Below are 20,077 nucleotides of genomic sequence, written 5' to 3' on the forward strand. Positions count from 1 at the left end.
ATCGAGAAATGGTTCGCTGTTGTTGCATAGAATATGAGAAGATGACACTTCAAAATGATGATTTTTTTGATTTTCAGACAGCTCACGAGGCATCCACTTATCGAGCTTTTTCACCTTTCCAGTTAGCTTCAAATGTCAAACGACTATAGAATGGTCAACACTGAGTTTTTTGGCGGCTTCTTGTATAGTTGTAAGAGGATCAGCTTTAATGATTGCTTTCAGTTGGTGGTTGTCAACTTCTGATGGCCGGCTGCTGTGCTCCTCATCTTCCAGGCTCTCATCTCGTTTGCAAAACTTCTTGAACCACCACTGCACTGTCTGTTCATTAGCAGTTCCTGGGCCAAATGCTTTGGTAATGTTGCGAGTTGTCTCTGCTGCTTTATTACTCATTTTTGAACTCGAATAACAAAATGACTTGAATTTGTTTTTTGTCTAACATTATTTCCATAGTCTAAAATAAATACAAAATAAACAGCAAGCCATGTCATTGGCAAAAAAAACATAAACTGAGAAATGTGCATTAAAATGGTATGTAACATAACCACATTTATTTAAGAATGTATCCAGTATCAAATGTCAAATTTCAACAGTGCAAAAACTGCAATTACTTTTTGCACCAACCTAATATTTAATTAAACTAAATCAATTAATTTTCACTCATAACTCCTTTATTTTTATTTTTTAAAATGAAAATATAGTTGACATACAATATTATGCTAGTTTTAGGTGGTTAGATTATGTTAGATTATATTAGATTATGTTAGTTTTGGTGATTATAAATTTGCAGGCATTATGAAGTGATAAGTAGTAACCATCTATCCCCACATAAAATTATGACAATATTATTGACCATGTTCCTTATGCTGTATATTACAACCCTATGGCTTATTTATTTTATAACTGGAGGTTTGTATCTCTTAATCCCCTACACCTACTTCATCCCCTTTTCTGGCAGTCACTGTTTGTTTTCTGAAATAGATAGCCACTTTAAATGAAGCAGGCCTGCCATTGATTCAGTTTTGTCACACTGTTAGTAATCCTCATTCTAAAATCATAAAGCAAATCTTGAGTTTTGTTGTTTCACTACCTTTTTGTTCTTTCAGCACAGATCATCAAGACTCTCAGCTATCTTACAATATTGATTTATATTCTTGACTGCATTTTTTTAGTGTCTTTAATGATTTATAATGGACAGTCTGGCATCCATAAGGATAGTGACTTTAAAACTCTTTACTGCCATTTATAGTAAGAAATGAACTTTATATTGCAGTTCAGTATCCATGTGTCTGGTATGTATAAAGTGTAACCGAAGCAAAAGTTTGACTAAGCAATACTTATTCTTGTTTTATGTGATATGCTGTACAGTTTCTACGATATTGTTTTTTACTTACTTACAAAATGCTGACTCTGATGTTGTAAGTGGATTTCCTGACCCATGAATGCGTCACATTAGAATCTAAAAGGAACTGTTTAGCAGTCATCAAGTTTTAGGAAGTCTTAGATTGTGAATTCTGAGAAGACTTTGCACATTATCTATGCACAGCTTCCCCTTTTCCTCCTATTTTGGAGGCATTTCCTTGCAGGGAAACAGTGCAGCTTTGTGTTTCTACTTCTAGACCTATTTATTTCTGGAATCATGCAATGAGGCAATTGAGCCACATGGACTCTGTAGTTTTTTTTTTGCTTTTGGCCGGGCCTTGTAGCTTGCCAAAACTTAGTTCCCTAAAGAGGGATTGAAACCAGGCCCTAGGCAATTGCAAGTGTGGAATCCTAACCACAGGACTGCCAGGGAGTTCCCTGGACTCTGTAATGTTTGAGCCTTGCAATTATACTGCTAGGTGTCCTCATGGTAATGAGTACACTATACCCACTTTCTCTCCCCTGGTTGGCCATCAAGCTATTTTTTCCCTCCATTAGTTCATTATCCCCTATTCTTGACCTTAGGAAAGACTGTTACCAGAGCATTGAGTGTATTGTCACCTCTTCTAGGGATGGCACACAGTTCTCACTGTCATAAACCCAAAGGAGAGTTTGGCTTGAATAAAGAATAACTTTAGGTACATTTTTCAACATTAACAGTTGTCTGAATGTGCATTTTCTTTAAGGCAATTGAAGTCTTAGCCTTTGGCAACTTCATACATTTTGTAGAGGGTTAGGACTTCAGTAGGGCTTCCCCAGTGGCTCAGTGGTAATGAATTCACCTGCAGTGCAGGAGACCCTGAGAGACTGGTTCGATCCTTGGGTTGGGAAGATCCTCTGGAGTAGGAAATGGCACCCCACTCCAGTACTCTTGCCTGGAAAATCCCATGGACAGAGGAGCCTGGTGGGTTGCAGTCCATAGGGCTGCAAAGAGTCGGACACAACTGAGGGACTAAACAACAACAAAGGGCTTCCACATATATATTTGGGGAGGACACAATCCAGTCCAGAGAGCAAATCTGAAGTCTTAGTGGGGCTTAAATATTGGCTGAAGTATGTGAAGAAATGTTCTTTGCACTTATTAGAGATATAATTTTTTTATTTGAGTGACTGGGTATTTTTAATGCTCTGTAATTCTTACAACATTTATTAGCAGTAATAATTTCTGCTAATTTAATTTAATTTAACACATTTAATTTCTTTTATATTCATCTTAATAATCCAAGTATATAGAAGAAAGTTTACAGTTAAAATATACCTGAGTAAACTGACACTTTAAAAAAGTTATTTCTGAAGAGAATTTTTTTCTAATGCAGGCTCTATTCCTTATTAATAGTTAAATGAATTTCTAAACAGCCTCGCACCATTTTCAAAACTTTCTATGATACAGAAAAGCTACCCACCATCACTGAGAATAATAGATATTTTAGCAAACAATGATTTGTTCTAAAGACCTGTTTTCAAACAACTTTTACATATTAAGATTCTTATTATTTTAGTCTAGGATGGATGAATTTCTTAATCATGAAATTATAAGGGAACCAGGTGTGTTTGTCTATAAGAAATGCTATTCTGAGCCACTTCAGTAGCCTCCATGAAATACCTATTTGAACCAAAGAAAAACAGAGATGGAAGACTGAGGATATAAAGTTGTTTTAGACCTCTTTGTGTGAATTGGTTCACTGTTAATATTTTTAGAATCCTGGAAATCCCCAAACTTACATTTTGGCTGCTATAGATAGGCTGTTGTTGATCAAGAAAAAATTTTTTGGCCATTTTTCTAGTTTCTAGCATTAAAGAGGTGTGATTTGCTTCACAATTATAGAGGTCTATACATTTTTACAGTAGGCTTGTTTTGAACTGTGGTGCTGGAGAAGACTCTTGAGAGTCCCTTGGACTGCAAGGAGATCCAACCAGTCCATTCTGAAGGAGATGAGCCCTGGGATTTCTTTGGAAGGAATGATGCTAAAGCTGAAGCTCCAGTACTTTGGCCACCTCATGGGAAGAGTTGACTCATTGGAAAAGACTCTGATGCTGGGAGGGATTGGGGGCAGGAGGAGAAGGGGACGACAGAGAATGAGATGGCTGGATGGCATCACTGACTCGATGGACGTGAATCTGAGTGAACTCCGGGAGTTGGTGATGGACAGGGAGGCCTGGCATGCTGCGATTCGTAGGGTTGCAAAGAGTCGGAGGTGACTGAGGGACTGAACTGAACTGAACTGTGTATAAACAGTAATGTTGAGTGTCTAGAGAAAATACTTTGTATCTCTTTATGGTATCTTTGCTGCAGACTTTTGCTGTGTTGACACATATATGTTTACTTTGTTTCTTCTGTTTCAGTGTTTATCAGCTGCAGAGATCTTTTCCCTTCATGGCTTTTCAAATGTTACACAGATCACCAGCTCAAACTTCTCTGTCATCTGTCCAGCAGTCTTACAGCAACTGAACTTTCACCCTTGCAAGGAAAGGCTCAAACACAAAACAAAACCCAGTCTTTCAGAGGGTATGTTGGAAGTTTTTTTCTCATTTGTTGGAAAAATCTGGGGGCTAGTCTGAAATGAAATCAAGATACTTCTGCTTTATTGCTCTGAATCAATCTGCACAGAATCCCTTGGTTAAAAAAAAAACAAAACAAAAACCAACTTATATTCTGGAAATCTTTCAGAGTAAGTATGACTAGAACTCATTTATGCCTCAAAAGTTATGCTCTTCTATTTATGGAGTCAAAGTTTTACTTGGTACCAATTGAAAATTTTATAAATTTTGGTCTAGTTTTAAACAATATATGTTTTATGCTGTGTACATTGGATGGCACATTACACTTTTTGCATTCACTATTTGGGTCATAACTGATCCTTTTCCATTACCTTGTGCTTATCATATTATTTTAAAACCTGTCAATTTATCTGTCACTGTCAGTAAAGGGAAAAGGGAGCTAGTATGATTCTAAATTAAATCTTAAGGTACTGAGTTATTACTGCTTTGATTTTCAAAAATGAAAGAAAATGCCACTGACTATTTTAAGTGCCTATAGTAGTGTTGCCATAGATTATTGCATTAAAAAACAATTGTAAAGAAAATTTAAAATATAAGTGAGTATATTCTTAATATATAGTTCACATACTTAATTAAATGTGTGGAAGAATTCTTTCATGAGTGAGATAAACCAACTGTTGAGGCGCTGTTTGCTAACTTTACAATTTCATGGTATTCTCCGATTGTTACCTGCCCCATGTGAGTATTTTAATTCTCTTTTGTTTTGTTCCTTTATTTTCTGTTTATTAAGGATTACTGAGGGGAGGGAGAGGGCCATGGCTAGATCTTCTCTGGGGGACAGAATTCTTGGTCCAGGGAATACCAGCATAAGCTTGGGGATGATCTTGGCATGTGCTTATGCATCAGTGAGAAAGCATGCATGTCTGGGCACAGTGAGCAGGAAGCAAAGTAGAAGGAGAGGGTAGCCAGGGGCCAGATAGGGAGGGCCTGTAGGGCGTGGTAAACTGAATTTTGTTCTGAATGTGGTATGAAGACACTGTAGGGTTCTAAACAAGAGGGTGATATGATTTTATTTGGATTTGTAAAAGAGTATTCTACTTGCAGTTTGAAGAGTAAGTTGTTATGGGGCAAGAGTAGAAGCAAGGAAATGGATCAGGGGTAGGGGGCTTAGCCTGATGAGGGCTTGGTCTAAGGTGGGAGAGGAGAAGTGAGGAGATACGGTCAGATTCAGGATGGATTTCTGTGAGGCTTCCCCAATGACTCGATGGCTCGGCAGTAAAGAACTGGCCTGCAACGCAGGGACCCAGGAGACGTGGGTTCGATCCCTAGGTTGTCAAGCTCCCCTGGAGGAGGAAGTGTCAGCCCACTCCAGTATTCTCACCAGGAAAACATCCCAATCCATGAGGTCACAGGGTCGGATGACTGATCGTCAAAGCATGTGGGCACTCAGGGTGGACTTTGGAGATGGTGCTAATGTGGTTTGCCCTCTGCACTGGATGTGTGAGAGGGAAAGATGAATGAAATTTGAGCCAGAGAAACTGTATAAATGGTTGCACCTGTATCCTGGGGTGGACAAGACTGGGGAGGAGCACTTTGTTGTGGAGGAAGCGAGTGGTGAGTGTATTTTTGATGTGATTGGTGTAAGCTGTTGATGTAGACCCACAAGGGGCAATGTCCAGTAGACAGTGGATACACACATCCAGAGACTAGGTTGAGGCTGGAGATTTGTCATCCTAGTGGTCTTTGGAGCCACTGGTCTGAGTGAGCACATCTAATGCGGATATAGATAGAGAACATAAAGAGATAGAGAACATAGAGTAAAAATGGAGAAGAAAAGGGAAGCCTCAACAAAGCAAGTGCCTTTTTTTTTTACCAACTTTTGGATTCCTTTGTGTATATATGAGTAACAGGGATAACAATGAAGGCAAAAATAATGATCATAGCCAACTTTTATGTAGTGCTTACTGTAACAGCCACTTTTCCAAATTCTTTTATATGTTAACTCAATTCATCTTTGGACAACTAAATGATGAAGGAACAGTTATTCCCATTCTACAGCCTAAGAAACTGAGACACAGTTCAAAATCATTTGCTCAAGATTACACAGCCTGTCTCTGTGCTTCATTTGTAAAATGGAGATAGTAATAGTACTTTCCTTGTAGAATTGTTGGAAATAGTAAATGAGTTAACATATGCAAGTACCTAGAACAGTGCCTGGCAGAAAATAGGAAGAATGTGCCTTCGCTCTTCTTACACACGTGCTCAGAGGTTGACTCCATTCCTTGGCCCCCATGTAAGACTATTCTTTTCTAACACAGAAATGATTTTTTAAATAATGAAATGCCCTGGATTCTTTATATAACAGTTTACTTAATACAGAGACAATTTTGAGCTCATTCAAGGGAATGAAAAACCAAAATAAAAGCAAGCCAAAGAGTCATGACTCATTTGTAAAGACCCTGATGCTGGGAAAGATTGAAGGTGGGAGGAGAAGGGGACGGCAGAGGGTGAGATGGTTGGATGGCATCACTGACTCTATGGACATGAGTTTGAGTGAACTCCGGGAGTTGGTGATGGACAGGGAGGCCTGATGTGCTGCAGTCCATGGGTTCTCAGAGAGTTGGACATGACTGAGTGACTGAACTGAACTGAACTGAAAGAGTCATGATACCAGGATTTTATGAGTACATTTACTCTGATATTTCAGTGAGCAGATAAGAGTTTCACATAATCTGAGACTTCATATTTTGTGATTTTGCAGTTGCCTTTCATGTGCTTTACAAACTCATATTGGTGAGTGCAATAAACTGATGGTAAATCACATTTTCTAGGAGATTAATTATATTTTAGCAGTAAGTTAATGGTCTAAAGTTGCCTCATTTTTTTTTTAGTTACAGAATGCCTTTCAATTCAAATAACAGATAAGAATAATAGTATCTTACCCTTAATAGTATCCCTGAAAATCACATTGTCCAACTCTGTAATACAACCGATGACATAAGTCTGTGCTCCAGTGGGGTTAAATGGCTTCCTTCAGGTACAATACCTAAAGTGGGATGAGAGCCCAGGGCTCCTGACTCCTGTTTTGTTGTATAACAGTGAGCCAGATGAACTAAAATTTATATCATGTCTACTTACTAAATTAAAAAAAACAACAACTACATTTATTTAAGACATTAGGGAATGGGTTAAATGGTTTAATTTATCCTTTTAAAAACTGTGAAATAAAAGAATTAAATGAGTTTGAAAAGATGATGTTCTTAGAATAGTCTTATCACATCATGGGCATTCAGTACACGTTAGCTGTTGTTACTAATATTCCTTGAAAATGTATTAATAATCCTTCAGAGCTCACTGAGAAGCAGAGAGAAAGGATTTTCTCTGAAACAGATCATTAAAGGGAGTCCCGTGTGTAGATGGAGAGGTTCAAGGAATATTTTGATATTAATTCGTTCTTTGGTGCTCAAGTTGAGTGGATGAATGGATCTTTTTTCCCCTTGAGTAATGCCCTAACAACATGAAGGGAAAGCTATGCTGTGAGCCTGGAGTGTAATGGTACACACTCCCACCATTCCCCAGGTGGTTCCAATAAATGTGCACAGTGATAGTAAGGAAGGTTAGAAACATTGGACTAGCAAATGAACTGGTATTTTTTTGACAGAGTTCTAGGCTGTGCCTTGAAAATATGGCATTCATTAATTCATCAAGGTATGTGTGCTATTTGCTGGGCAACATTCTGGGCTCTGAGGATGAATAAAACATAGCCCCTGTCCTTGAAAATCTTATAATTGGTAGACAAATATGCATACATGTGTGCTAAGTCGCTTCAGTCATGTCCGACTCGTTGTGACCCCATGGGCTATAGCCCTCCACACTCCTCTGTCCATGGGATTCTCCAGGCAAGGATACTGGAATGGGTTGCCATGCCCTCCTGCAGGGGATCTTCCTGACCCAGGGATTGATCCTGTGTCTCCGGCATTGGCAGGTGGGTTCTTTACCACTAGTGCCACCTAGGAAGCAGACAAATATATAAGTGATAAAATGATAGTGGCACGCAAGAAATGGCAAATGCCCCAGATATCTTCAAAGAGCTGTGGGGAACTTGATGAGGAAGAGATCTCCTCCCAGAGGAGCCAGAAAGGCTTCATGGAGGAGAGGAGGTCTTATCATTGGTGTGGAGAGCCGTGTGTGAGTTTGTCAGGCAATGAGGACAGAAAGGTGTTTCTAGGTAAAGAATCACAGTGCAAAGATATTCTGTATATGGAAAACATTGTGTCTCCATGAAAGCCATGTTGATAAGGGGGTAAATAAACAGTACTGTCAAGGTTGTGTGGCAGTTTATATGAAGGGCAGTTGCAAATAGGAACACAAGGTGATCAGAATCCTGTTTTCAGATAATGAGTTTGGTGGCTGTGTCAAGTAGGGAGAGGAAGACCAGACAGAAGGCTGTCATAAGGCAGCCGATGAAGACTGGGAGATGACAAGAGCCTGAACTCAAGGCACAGGCGATGGGATGGAGAAATGAGTGAAATATCTCAAGCAGAATTGATCGAGTTTGGTTGCTAATGGTGTTTGGAATTGACTGTGGGGAGTGAGAAATTGGAATTGATCCTGATGCTTCTGCTGTTTATAGAGACAGTGGACCAGGGTAGTGGAATAGGATATCTCAGGGGGAAACTGATGAGCTTAATACCTGTAGTGGCTTTGCCTCTGTTTGATACTCAAAAAATTCTTTGCATTTTGATTTTTTGATTTTAGTTTCGATGTGTATATATCTTATCTACCTGATTAGATTATAAATATTTATTGAAAGAATGAACACATGTAGGCGAGTGATGGATAGAAGGATGTTTGTGCTAAGGGCTACCCACACAGATTATACTCTGGAGGAAGAGGTGGGGTTGAGAACTTTCTCTAAGTGGAAGTGCTGAGGGGTGTGGGTAGTATTGCATTAGGCGATAAGGTAACAAATGGGAACAAGGTGGATCTTCAGAGTCTGGTGAGATAACTCTAGGGATGGTCAGGAGTCTGGGACTGATAGGAAAGTATCTGTGGAAGATAAAGGCATGGTGGGTGCTGTGATGATCTTTGTGGTAACATTGTAACATTTATTATCTGTCCTCTTCATATGGTGCTCAGCCCAAGCTACCTTGTTTTGCTTTGTGTATATGTGTTCCTGCTAGCCTCCCCAAGACAATGGTTCAAACACCTTGTTGGCAGAAACCACCGTTTGGTCTACATTCTAGGCTCCGTTTGCTAGGACTGTTTATTTGTAGTTAGAGTCATTAGAGTAATGGTCAGCAATCCTGTATGCAGGAAGCACAATATAAAATGTTCACTGTTTTGTTGAGTCTCGGGCTTTTTAAAAATTAGATCACCTCTAAGGAGTAATAAAGCATATTGCTAAGGAATGTGGGTCCTGGGACTGGACTGGGTTTAAATCTCTTATTCTATTCTCATGACTTGGGCAACTTAAATAAATTCAAATGAACTCCACGTGCCTTGGTTTTTTCAACTGCATTAAGGAGGTAATAGTACTAGCCTCACAGGGATTTGCGAGGATAAAATGATTTAATACAGGTTAGTCAGTTAGCACAGAGAAGGCGATGGTACCCCACTCCAGTACTCTTGCCTGGAAAATCCCACGGACAGAGGAGCCTGGTGGGCTGCAGTCCATGGGATTGCTAAGAGCCGGACACGACTGAGCGACTTCACTTTCACTTTTCACTTTCATGCATTGGAGAAGGAAATGGCAACCCACTCCAGTGTTCTTGCCTGGAGAATCCCAGGGATGGGGGAGCCTGGTGGGCTGCCATCTATGGGGTCGCACAGAGTTGGACATGACTGAAGTGACTTAGCAGCAGTCAGTTAGCATGGTACATGGCAAGCACTCGCCAACATGTACCCCAATGATAGTGTCAACAAAAAAAACCCCCAACATTTAAAAATGCTTTCTGGACATTTTAAAGAAGTGACAATTCAGAGGCAGCTTTCTAATTTTTCACACTGTCCTTTGCATGCCGTGAGTGAGGCCATGGGCAAAGCTAGTGTCAGACAGTTCCAGGGGCTAACTTGTGTCTCAGCTTGTCCTACCCTGGCACCTGCACAGTTCGCACAGGCTGTTCCTCACATTCCCATTTTGTCTTCCATCTCCTCTAGGATAACTGAGGAGATATTGAGGCCCAAAGGTCATGCATATCATTGGCTAAAGACCTTAGGATGCCATCTAATCATTTCATTCTAAGTCATATTTATTAAACATCACTAGGGTGCCTTGCCCTGGGGATGGAGATATGAAGAATGCACCCCCATCTATGTGTGTAGCATATTTTCACCTTTGAGCCCAGTAGGGTGAGTTGTGCAAGGTATGCACTCTCCCCCGCTGCCATATGCTCCCTTCCTGAGTGCTCACTACACTGGGGCTCCCTGGAGGCCCAGGCGGGGGGCTGAGCTGCTCCTCTCCCGAGGAGGTGCTGTCCACAGGCACCTGCAAATGAGTGATTATGACCAGCTCAGTGTCAGCAACTATGGTCATCTTGAAGCTAACCACTCCCACCCATCTCGACCCCTATCTTGCACTCACCCCCCCATATCTTCTCCTTGAAAAGCCTTTAAAGAAGAAACACATTTCAGGCTTAATGTACAGTAAGATGTCGTTTGCTCCTTTGCACTAATTAATTTCCACTCTTTCCCTCTCACCCACAGTTTGGGGATATGGATTCCTCTCAGTGACAATTATTAATCTGGCATCTCTCCTCGGATTGGTTTTGACTCCATTGATAAAGAAATCTTATTTCCCTAAGATTCTGACCTATTTTGTGGGGCTGGCCATTGGGACTCTATTTTCAAATGCAATTTTCCAACTTATACCAGAGGTAAGGAGGTTGGGCTTTTTATTTCTGTGAATAATTGTTGCTTTTAAATGTTTCACCACTTTGTACATTTTAAGCCTCCATAATTCTTGCAGCACTTTATGGTCTGGTTTATAGTGTTTTGGATAAGAAAAAGCTGAATCACAGCAAATGGAAAAGCTTGTCCCAAACTCTGGGGAAGTCAGTGTCAGGGAGAAAATTCATCTTCTGGGTGGCTAGACACCAGGACGTGCTCAGACAGCCCCGGGACACCTTGGAGGGCCTTAACAACTCCATTCTGTCACACATTCAGCAAATTTGATTTTCTGTACTTATTATTTATTTATTTCTGGAGAGCACACAGTATCTAATTTACTAAACATATACAACAAAATTCCTTCATATATTTACAACCGCTGTGGAAGATCAGAGGACATATTAGAAAAAGGCTGACAAACCTTTTCATTTCCTTTTTTTTTGACTGTGGAAAAAAAATCAATTGAGGGCCGATAAATAAATAGCAGCTTACTTTTTCCTTTAATGTTATGTGTTACCGATGCCATTGCCCAGAGTTAATCAGCACATGATATATACGTTTTACTTCAAATGTATAATGTGGTCATATAGGGAATAGAGGCAGAGGGAGGAGAATGACTAGAGGCAAAGAGATGGGAAGGAGAGAAAGACATTAATAGGAAGGAGCCACAAAGGAGACCTAGAGAAATCCATGCACACGTGGATGACATTACTCCAGCCCGTGTACATACAAAGGCGGAGCTCCAAACAGAGAGAAAGTAGTACCACCTTCAGCTCATAAGTTTTAGGAAATTATAACTGTATGAAAGTGGGGATGTAACTTCTTAAAGTCATAGTATTATATCTAGAAGGGACCTAGGAGAACATGTACTTCAAACCCTCAATTGCAAAAATTAAAATCCAAAATTGCAAAAATTAAAATCCAAGGAGATTAAATCACTTATACTCAGTAACAAAGCCAGGATTATAGTTCAGACTTTCTGAATAAAAACATTACATGTAATATTATACATGGACCATATTTAATATAACATATATATTAACTCATCTGATTTGTGGGTCAAATTAAATTAAACTGATATTGTATGTGAACTGAGGATTGTACCTTTATGATTTTGAAGTTTTCTCTTTTATTGAAAATGTAATAATACATAAAAATGTCTACTAGGAAAATAAGACACTTCTTCAGTAGCACTTAAAGATATTTTTTTTGCCTTTCTGTGTTAATTAGGGAATTATGGATGGATGTGCTCAGAGAATTATGTAAACACTAAAGAATCTATCTGTTTAATAATAACCCCAATTTGCATAATTATTCCTTTTGTGGCAAAATTACTTCCCCTTTGTTATTTTAGTTTCATACCCTCTGTGTTAGGTATATGGAGCAGGTATTTTATGTCATTTTGCACTGTATAAATAGGTCCAGAGAAGCTACTGAAATGAAGATGAGACATGAGGTCTCCCCCGCAGAGACAAATGTAGAACAAGAACCCAGGTGTCTTCTAAGTTTGTAATTCTTATCTGCTTAGAACTTCTTGGCTCTATAATTTCAAACTCTTGCTCTTGCCCTATGTTCTTTAAATGATGCATTATTTCATTATCATTGTGTGTGTGTATGTGTGTCTGTGTGTGCGTGTGTGTCTGTGTGCCTGGTATCTTAAATTTTTTCTTCTTTATTCTGGAGCTCAGTTCTTAATTTATCTCTGTAGGACTTACTAGGATCCTCTACATTCAAGAAGATCTCTTGTGAAAACAGTAATCCAAGTGAGCTGCCATATTTGCTTTAAAAATTTGACTCTGGATATGAGGGGAAAATATATTACTTTTAGGAAAAGTGGGTAATCAATGTCTCATTTGTCTTTATGACCTATATCTACTGTTATCTTATAAATAGAGGAATCAGTACTGCTTTTTTACTATGAAAAGTTTACTTTTTTAGGCCAATATTGCTGAAGATTTTATAGCTAGGAAACTATAAGTTACTCTGGGGGCTTTATTTAATAGAGCTTTCTCTGGTTATAAGACTTCGATGCCATCTCTTATAGTTTGATTATTCAAATTTCAGATTTTTGGCAGGTAAATTTTCCAGTATTACTTGGATGTGAAGGATGGACTTAGAACTGTGGTGAAAATTATATACTGAATTAAATTAAATTATTTGATCTTAACCGTAAGCCTTTTTTTCTGCCTTAGGCATTTGGATTCAATCCTAAAGTTAACAACTATGTTGAGAAGGCAGTTGCTGTGTTTGGCGGATTTTACATCCTTTTCTTTTTTGAAAGAACACTAAAGATGTTATTGAAGACGTATGGTCAGGTAAATGGACTTTATTTTAAATGTTTGATGTTTTACCCTCTAAAGTTACTTTATATAGGCATGTAAAGGCAGGAATTTTATTCTTACAGTTATGTGAACAGTTCAGTTATTAGACTTGTGAATATGAGCAGAAAGAAAAGAATCAATATATTGATAAGTATAAGAGGAACAGTTGATTCTTATTGTAGAATTTGGAGTAAATACTAACAATTTAATGTCCAATAACAGATGCACATAATTTGTTTCCTCTCATATTCATTAACATCAGAAGGTATATGTACTCTAAAACATGAAAAAAAAACAACCCACAACAGAATCTAATAAATGAGGATACATTTAAAGGGAGAGAATTTTTTTTAATCTAAAAAGATTATACTACATTTTTCTCTTATAGATAAAAACCATTAAATTCTCTTGCCTGCATGAGCAATCTTTGTTTCTTCTTGTAACATTTTCCTCTCTTGTTTTTCCCTGTAGAATGATCACACCCACTTTGGAAATAATGACTTTGGTCCTCCTCAAGAAAAAACTCATCAACCTAAAGCATTACCTGCCATCAATGGTGTGACATGTTATGCAAATCCAGCTGTCACAGAGCCTAATGGACACATCCCTTTTGATAATGTCAGTGTGGTATCTCTCCAGGTATTGTCATTCTCTTTACCGCATCGCTTACCCTTTGTGAAGCCTGCGGTGCATGCAGCTACATTAGTATTTTGCCCATTTAAATGTGTCAGGCTTTTTCCTGTAGGTGTGGGAAAAGTAGAATGCAAGTCTGTTACTTTTCCCACTTTCCCTCCATGTATTTACTACAAACACATGAATTAAGCATGAAATTGTGAGTTTCTGGGTCAGAGGCTTTACTATTCTCTGTGAACTCCGGGAGTTGGTGATGGACAGGGAGGCCTGGCGTGCTGCGATTCATGGTGTCGCAAAGAGTCGGACACGACTGAGCGACTGAACTGAACTGAACTGAAGACTGTTTAACTATGTAAGAACTACTTAGATTTACACAATAATGTGTAGCAAAATTAATTCAGAGCATTTCTCTTATTTTGCAATTCTTTCAAGATCCCAAACCAAAGAATACTTTTGAGTGATTTTGAAATTGAAAGGAGACTTGTAAGCTAAGAAAATTGTGTTTAGGGACTTCCTTTGTGGTCCAGTGGTTAAGACTCTGCCCTTCCAATGCAGGGGACACGGGTTCAATCCCTGGTCAGAGATCTCAGGTCTCACATGCCACACGGTGTGGCCATAAAATTAAAAAAAAAATTTAAATTGTGTTTGTTAATTATTTATATTTCAATTTTCTAAATAATGTTAATAAGTTTCATTTCTTGAGCAAGAATTATATGCCGAGTAATAGGCCAGGTGGAGCTAGTAGTAAAGATTTCTCCTGCCAGTGCAGGAGACACAAGAGATGTAGGTTCAATCCCTGGGTTGGGAAGATCCCCTGGAGTAGGAAATGGTAGCCCTTTCCAGTATTCTTGGCTGGAAAATCGCATGGACAGAATCTTGGTAGGCTACAGTCCATAGGGTCTCAAAGAGTCATGCTTTACCGAGGACACACACATACACAGTACACCAGGAACTTACTTTATCTCATTCATTTTCCTTAATAACTATTAAAAGTAGAATTCTTTTCTATGTGTTAGGACTGCATGTTATAACTATTAGAACTAAAAGGAGAGTTTATTTTCTCTGTGTTAGAACTATTTGGACCTCATACCCAAATGATGTGTGCAAAAAGGAGAATTTATTGGGAAGATAGTGGGCTGTCTAAAGGGACAGCCAAGCCACAGCCCCGGAACCATTAGAATCATTAGGACTCCCTCCTTCTCCTCTCTCTTTAGAGTCATTCTTCTCTTTCATGGTGGACCGGCTCCTTCATAAATTGGAAACATAGCCACTAGCAACTCCCGAGATTTATGTTTTATAATTTCAGCTACTAGATGGAATTGACCTGCCTCTTTCAGTCCTAAATACGCAATTTCTGGCAGGTGTCTCCTTGGTCCATCTTGAATTAATGTTCACTTTTAGACTCATCTCAGTGCTTAGAGGATTGGGCCCTTTGTATGACCCCAAGGGAGTATGGATGCAGCAGATGAGAGGTTATTATAAAAGGAGACTGGGATGCTAGTGTCATCGGTGTCCATTTCATTTGACAAATTAAGAAAGTAGAGCATTAGATGCTAAATAACCTCTCCAGGGTCTCTCAGTTCATAAATGGCAGATCCATAAGCTACAAAGTTAAATACAATATTAAAAAAGACAATTAAAAATAAAATCAAAAGGAAGTCAGCTGAGAAAAATAAGCAGGAAAAAAGATATTTGGAAGAGGTTTTATTAGTGCAGGTGACCTTAATTTCCTTCTGGAAAGAGAGCATGATTGGCCTTATACTTCTTCCCACCTGATTAAGGAAAATCTCAAGTGTATTTCAAGAGGCAGTTTTGTGTGAACACTAAGCTAAGAGAGGAAATTATTTCATGCAACTTAATGAATGATGCTTTCAGGCAAGACTTTGCAAAGAATATGTAAATGTTCAAATAGATAATTTCCTATAATAATTTCAGCTAACATTTATTAAATATTCAAGGACTACTCCTAGAACATTAGATAAATGACCTTATTTGATCCTCATAACAGCCCAGGAGACAAGCACTCTTATAATTAGGAGACTGTGGCTTAGAGAGGTTAAATAAACCCAAGGACACAAAGCTCCTAATGATGAAGCTTCTATCAGAACTGAGGCCATCTGATGCTGAAGCTTGCACTCTTATATGCCTTGCTGGATTACCTTCATCTTGTCACTGCTCTACTAGAATCAAGATGGTAACATTAACTCTTAATAAATATTGATTTTTGTAGGGGGAACAAGGTAATTTGGCCCAAGGTCACTGCTTTCTGAGGGCAAATAAAATTGAACTGTTCAAAAGTTTTACTTTAGTTTTAAAGTCCCAGGGCTCCTAATTTATAACTCATAATAGTCAGAAGACACGTTTGCGGTCAGTACAAGCGTTCTGACAGATGTGGTCCTAGACATGATCCTGTTTTACATAACTTAGAAATACCAATCAAAAGTCCATACTTTCTCTACTTCTGGTGCTAGTGCTAATATATAGGCTTTCATTCACTTATCTAATAAATACTGATTGAGTACCTGCTCACTATCCTAGGCACTGGGGATTTAGAAGCAGACAAATTCTTGTGACTTACATTCAGCAGAAACAGACAATATAGAAAAGAATAAACAAGAAAATATCAGGAGGACTTCTCTGGTGGTGCAGTGGTTAAGAATCCGCCTGCCAGTGCAGGAGACATACATTTGATCCCTGGTAGAGAAGATCCCACATGCTGGGGAGCAACTAAGCCCCTGAGCCACAACTACCCAGCCCATGCTCTAAAAGCTCACGAGCCTCAACTACTGAAGCTCACACACTTAGAGCCAATGCTCTGCAACAGGAGACGCCACCTCAGTGAAAAGCCCGAGCACAGCAACCAAGAGTAGCCGCTGCTTGCTGCAACTAGAGAAAGCCCAAGCACAGCAACAAAAATCCAGCACTGCTATAAATAAATAAAAGAAAATATCAGGAAGCATGAACTATTTTGATAAAAATAAAATAGTTTTCATCAAATTTTCATAGATTTGATGAAAATCGTGGGTGATGTGGGGGTGGCACGTGGAGGCTTCTTTGATCACGAATAGTCCCTTAAGAGGTCAGCAGAGAATTGGATAATGAGAAAGAAGAAACAGCCATGCAAATATTTGGGAAAAGAATGTTCCAAAAGCTTTGATAAGAACCAAATTGGTCCCATACAAGGGAGCTGGAAGCTGAATGGCACTGAGTTTCCCAACATCAATTCTGGAGACCAGTGGCACAGTTCTTTGAATATTCTGAACAGAAACATCTGTGGAATTGTCAACCTGGGTAAGCTACCAGTCTCATGAGAGAACAGAATAAATTTGGGTGTCTGGAAATCTACTTCTAGAAATGAAAAGCACACATCAAGCAGAGAAGGTACATGCCAGGATGACTGCCATGAACCAGGCCTTGAGATGAGCCACATAAAATGTCCTGATGCTCATTTCCCCTGGGGACTATCTTCTGGCCGTTTTGGTTGTAGGTATAAACTCTAGTGGAGAGAGATGCAAACAAATTGAGCTGCATACTGTTATTTTCAATTTTCTCTTCACATTGCATTAAAAAAAATGGAAAGAAGCGAAATTTAAAAATTTAAAAAATTTAAAAATTTAAAAATTAAAAAAAGGACCAGATATTGCTTTCAGAGACAATGGATAAAGATATATGAGTCAATACTTGTTTTAATAATAAAGTTAGGCTATTTTCTAATCTTTTATATGATAAGAATATATTTAATGTAGGTGACCCCACTTCAATGATTGAACATGGAGTGTAAAATTCATCGTTCATTTTGATGTCCAAGTATTGTCCCAATAATTTTGTTGATGATTCCTGCTTTTACTATTTTGATAGAGTGAAGTTTTTCCAAATTGAAGATAATAAGCACGAGTTAAGAAAAGTAGTTTAATTTGACATTATCATCCAAAGAACACAAATTACGTAACAATCTGGATTATAACGACATGATTCATGTTTTTTATGGAATATAGGAAGAGCAAACGAAATGTTATAGAATAATTAAAATGCATGACTTAGGGATTTCTTTATCAATACTCACTGGACAATTTTGATTAATCACAGAGTATTCAGAAATACTATCATGTTTAAGTTTGGTTGCCTTTGGTATTTTTTCTATCTTCACTCATGAAAACTATAGCTTTACATGTATTAAAAAAATTTTTGTTGCCATGGAGACTATTTATCACAGTTGGAGTGTAGAAGATATTTAACAGTTTGTTAGCTTGATAATCACTTTTAAATATTTAGACAAACGGTGTGAAACTTCCTTGGTACCCTTGCTTCAGTCTCAGTAAACGTTAGCACTGCAGCATGTGTGGGGGGTGTGTGCGCTGCTGTGGGTGTGTAGGAGCATTTGTGTTCTGGGGGAATTATAGAGACATAATAAGGAGGCAGTTATGAGGGAAGAAGAGGAGCACAGGATGCCATTTCTCACTGTTCAGTTACTGTCCCTAAGTACCATTTCCCATCTCACTCTCTGACACTTGCTCTGTTCCTCTCTCTGACTACTGCACAGACGTGGGGAGAAGTCACTGCTGTATCTTTGCAGCCAGGTGGGTCTTTTCCCCCTGAATCTACAGCTTTGGAAGGACTGTGTTTACCAGATTCCTCAAGCATGTCAGGTACTTTGGGGAGTGTTAGCTCTTCCAGCCACTAGGGGGCCCACCTAGTTCATTCCTACAGTAGTCTGTAATCACTCTTGTAAGTGAAACCTCCTGTGCTTTCATTTAAGAAGAGACGCTATTAAATAGGAGGTGCTATTAAATATAAACGCTAGAAGCCATTTATTCTTCCTACAGAAGAAAAATTAATGTCAGCCATTAAAAAAAGTTGACTATTGTGAATTTTATGTTGAAAATTGAAGTGCAATGAAGTAGACTTTAGCTGCAAAGTGTGGTGATGTTAGGGACTTTGTCAGTGATGGATAGGACGTGATACTCTACAAATACAACATTTTTGAGGTGCTTGGGTCTCCATGAAAATCCAACAGATTTTAAATATAGTTCATTCATTCAAGTGTTGATTAATATATACTTGGCCTTATTCTGAGTACCGAGATACATCAATGGGACAGAATAGACAAACTTTCTGCCCTTCCATAACATAACTGAAATATTCTGTAGTATACAGAAATATTTTACACAAAAGTGGAAAGCATCCTTTTTTAAGTACAAAAATCAGAAGCTCTGTATGTATGTGTGGGGCTTGCTTATTGCTCTTTTTCTTCGAGTGTGAGGGGTGTTTCTCTGTTCTTACCTGGAGGTGGAAGGATGGTGTCTATTCCTGGCTGACCAGGAATATTGGGAAGGAGGGTGGGTGACGAAAGGGGGCTGGGACACTGTGAGTATCTGAACTGAAACCCTTGATTCAGTCCCATACTTCACTCCAGCCTTCAGTTTGCTTTGTGTCCTAGAACTGAGGGCTTTTCTGGTTCAGTTTTCCCAGAGGGTAAATCTCTAGTCTTCATTTGAAGTGGTTTCATTGCTGAATTGACTTGGGAGCAGTCATCTGATGTTTTAATTGCTCCCTAAATAAACAACAACAAATTCCTTTTTTTTAAATTAATTTTTATTGGAGTATAGTTGCTTTACAATGTTGTGTTTATGCTGTGCAGCAAAGTGAATCTATACATTTACTTATATACCCTGTTTTTTTTTTTTTTATTTCCCTCCCATTTAGGTCACTACAGAGCTTTGAGTAGAGTTCCTTGTGCTATAAAGTCAGTTCTTATTAGTTATCTATTTTATGCATAGTAGCAATGGTGTCTATATGTCAATCCCGGTCTCCCAATGCACCCCATCTTTCCTCCTGGTTTTCAGTTCCATCCTTCCTCTGCCGCCTTCAGAGGTGCTTGCTTGGTGCTTCTGTTCCCCAATGCTTCTGAGGTTTGGGGCCCTGCCTCACTTTATTTCTTCCAACTTTTTTCCTCTGTAGAGTCAGAACTTGTCCTCCTCTTTTCATCCTCCAAAATAAATATCTCTGTGCTCTCATCTTCCATTCTTTTATTCCTTGTGACTTTATGTCTTTTTTTAGTCATTAATTTTAGGAAATTTTAAGAGGGACTAGAGAAAATATGTGTGTCTAGTCTGCCATACTGCACCAAAGACCTGTTTATTATATTATATATTTTTGAGCATCATAAGATTTGAAAACAGAAATCAGTTATTTTCTTTTATGGGGTTATACTGGCAGTTAGTTAAAATTGAAAATGATACATAAATTATGTAAGAAGTGGTTCTTGTTGGTCTTGATTGACAGATTCTTATAAAAGAGTTAGTTGAATTAGAGGCAAA

General features: G+C 38.6%; 1 protein-coding gene across 4 annotated transcripts in view; it reads left to right on the forward strand.

Moving 5' to 3' along the window:
* SLC39A8 (solute carrier family 39 member 8) overlaps nt 1–20,077 on the forward strand; it is an 83,578-nt gene that overhangs the window by 27,352 nt on the left and 36,149 nt on the right. For all 4 annotated transcript variants that reach the window (XM_024993121.2, NM_001205630.1, XM_059887429.1 and 1 more), the window contains exons 3-6: nt 3,763–3,925; nt 10,624–10,793; nt 12,999–13,121; nt 13,599–13,766. In XM_024993121.2, the coding sequence (XP_024848889.1) occupies nt 3,763–3,925; nt 10,624–10,793; nt 12,999–13,121; nt 13,599–13,766 (624 nt within the window). The remainder of the gene's footprint in view (nt 1–3,762; nt 3,926–10,623; nt 10,794–12,998; nt 13,122–13,598; nt 13,767–20,077) is intronic.

Source organism: Bos taurus, chromosome 6 (assembly GCF_002263795.3).
Source record: "Bos taurus isolate L1 Dominette 01449 registration number 42190680 breed Hereford chromosome 6, ARS-UCD2.0, whole genome shotgun sequence".
Lineage (NCBI taxonomy): Eukaryota > Metazoa > Chordata > Mammalia > Artiodactyla > Bovidae > Bos > Bos taurus.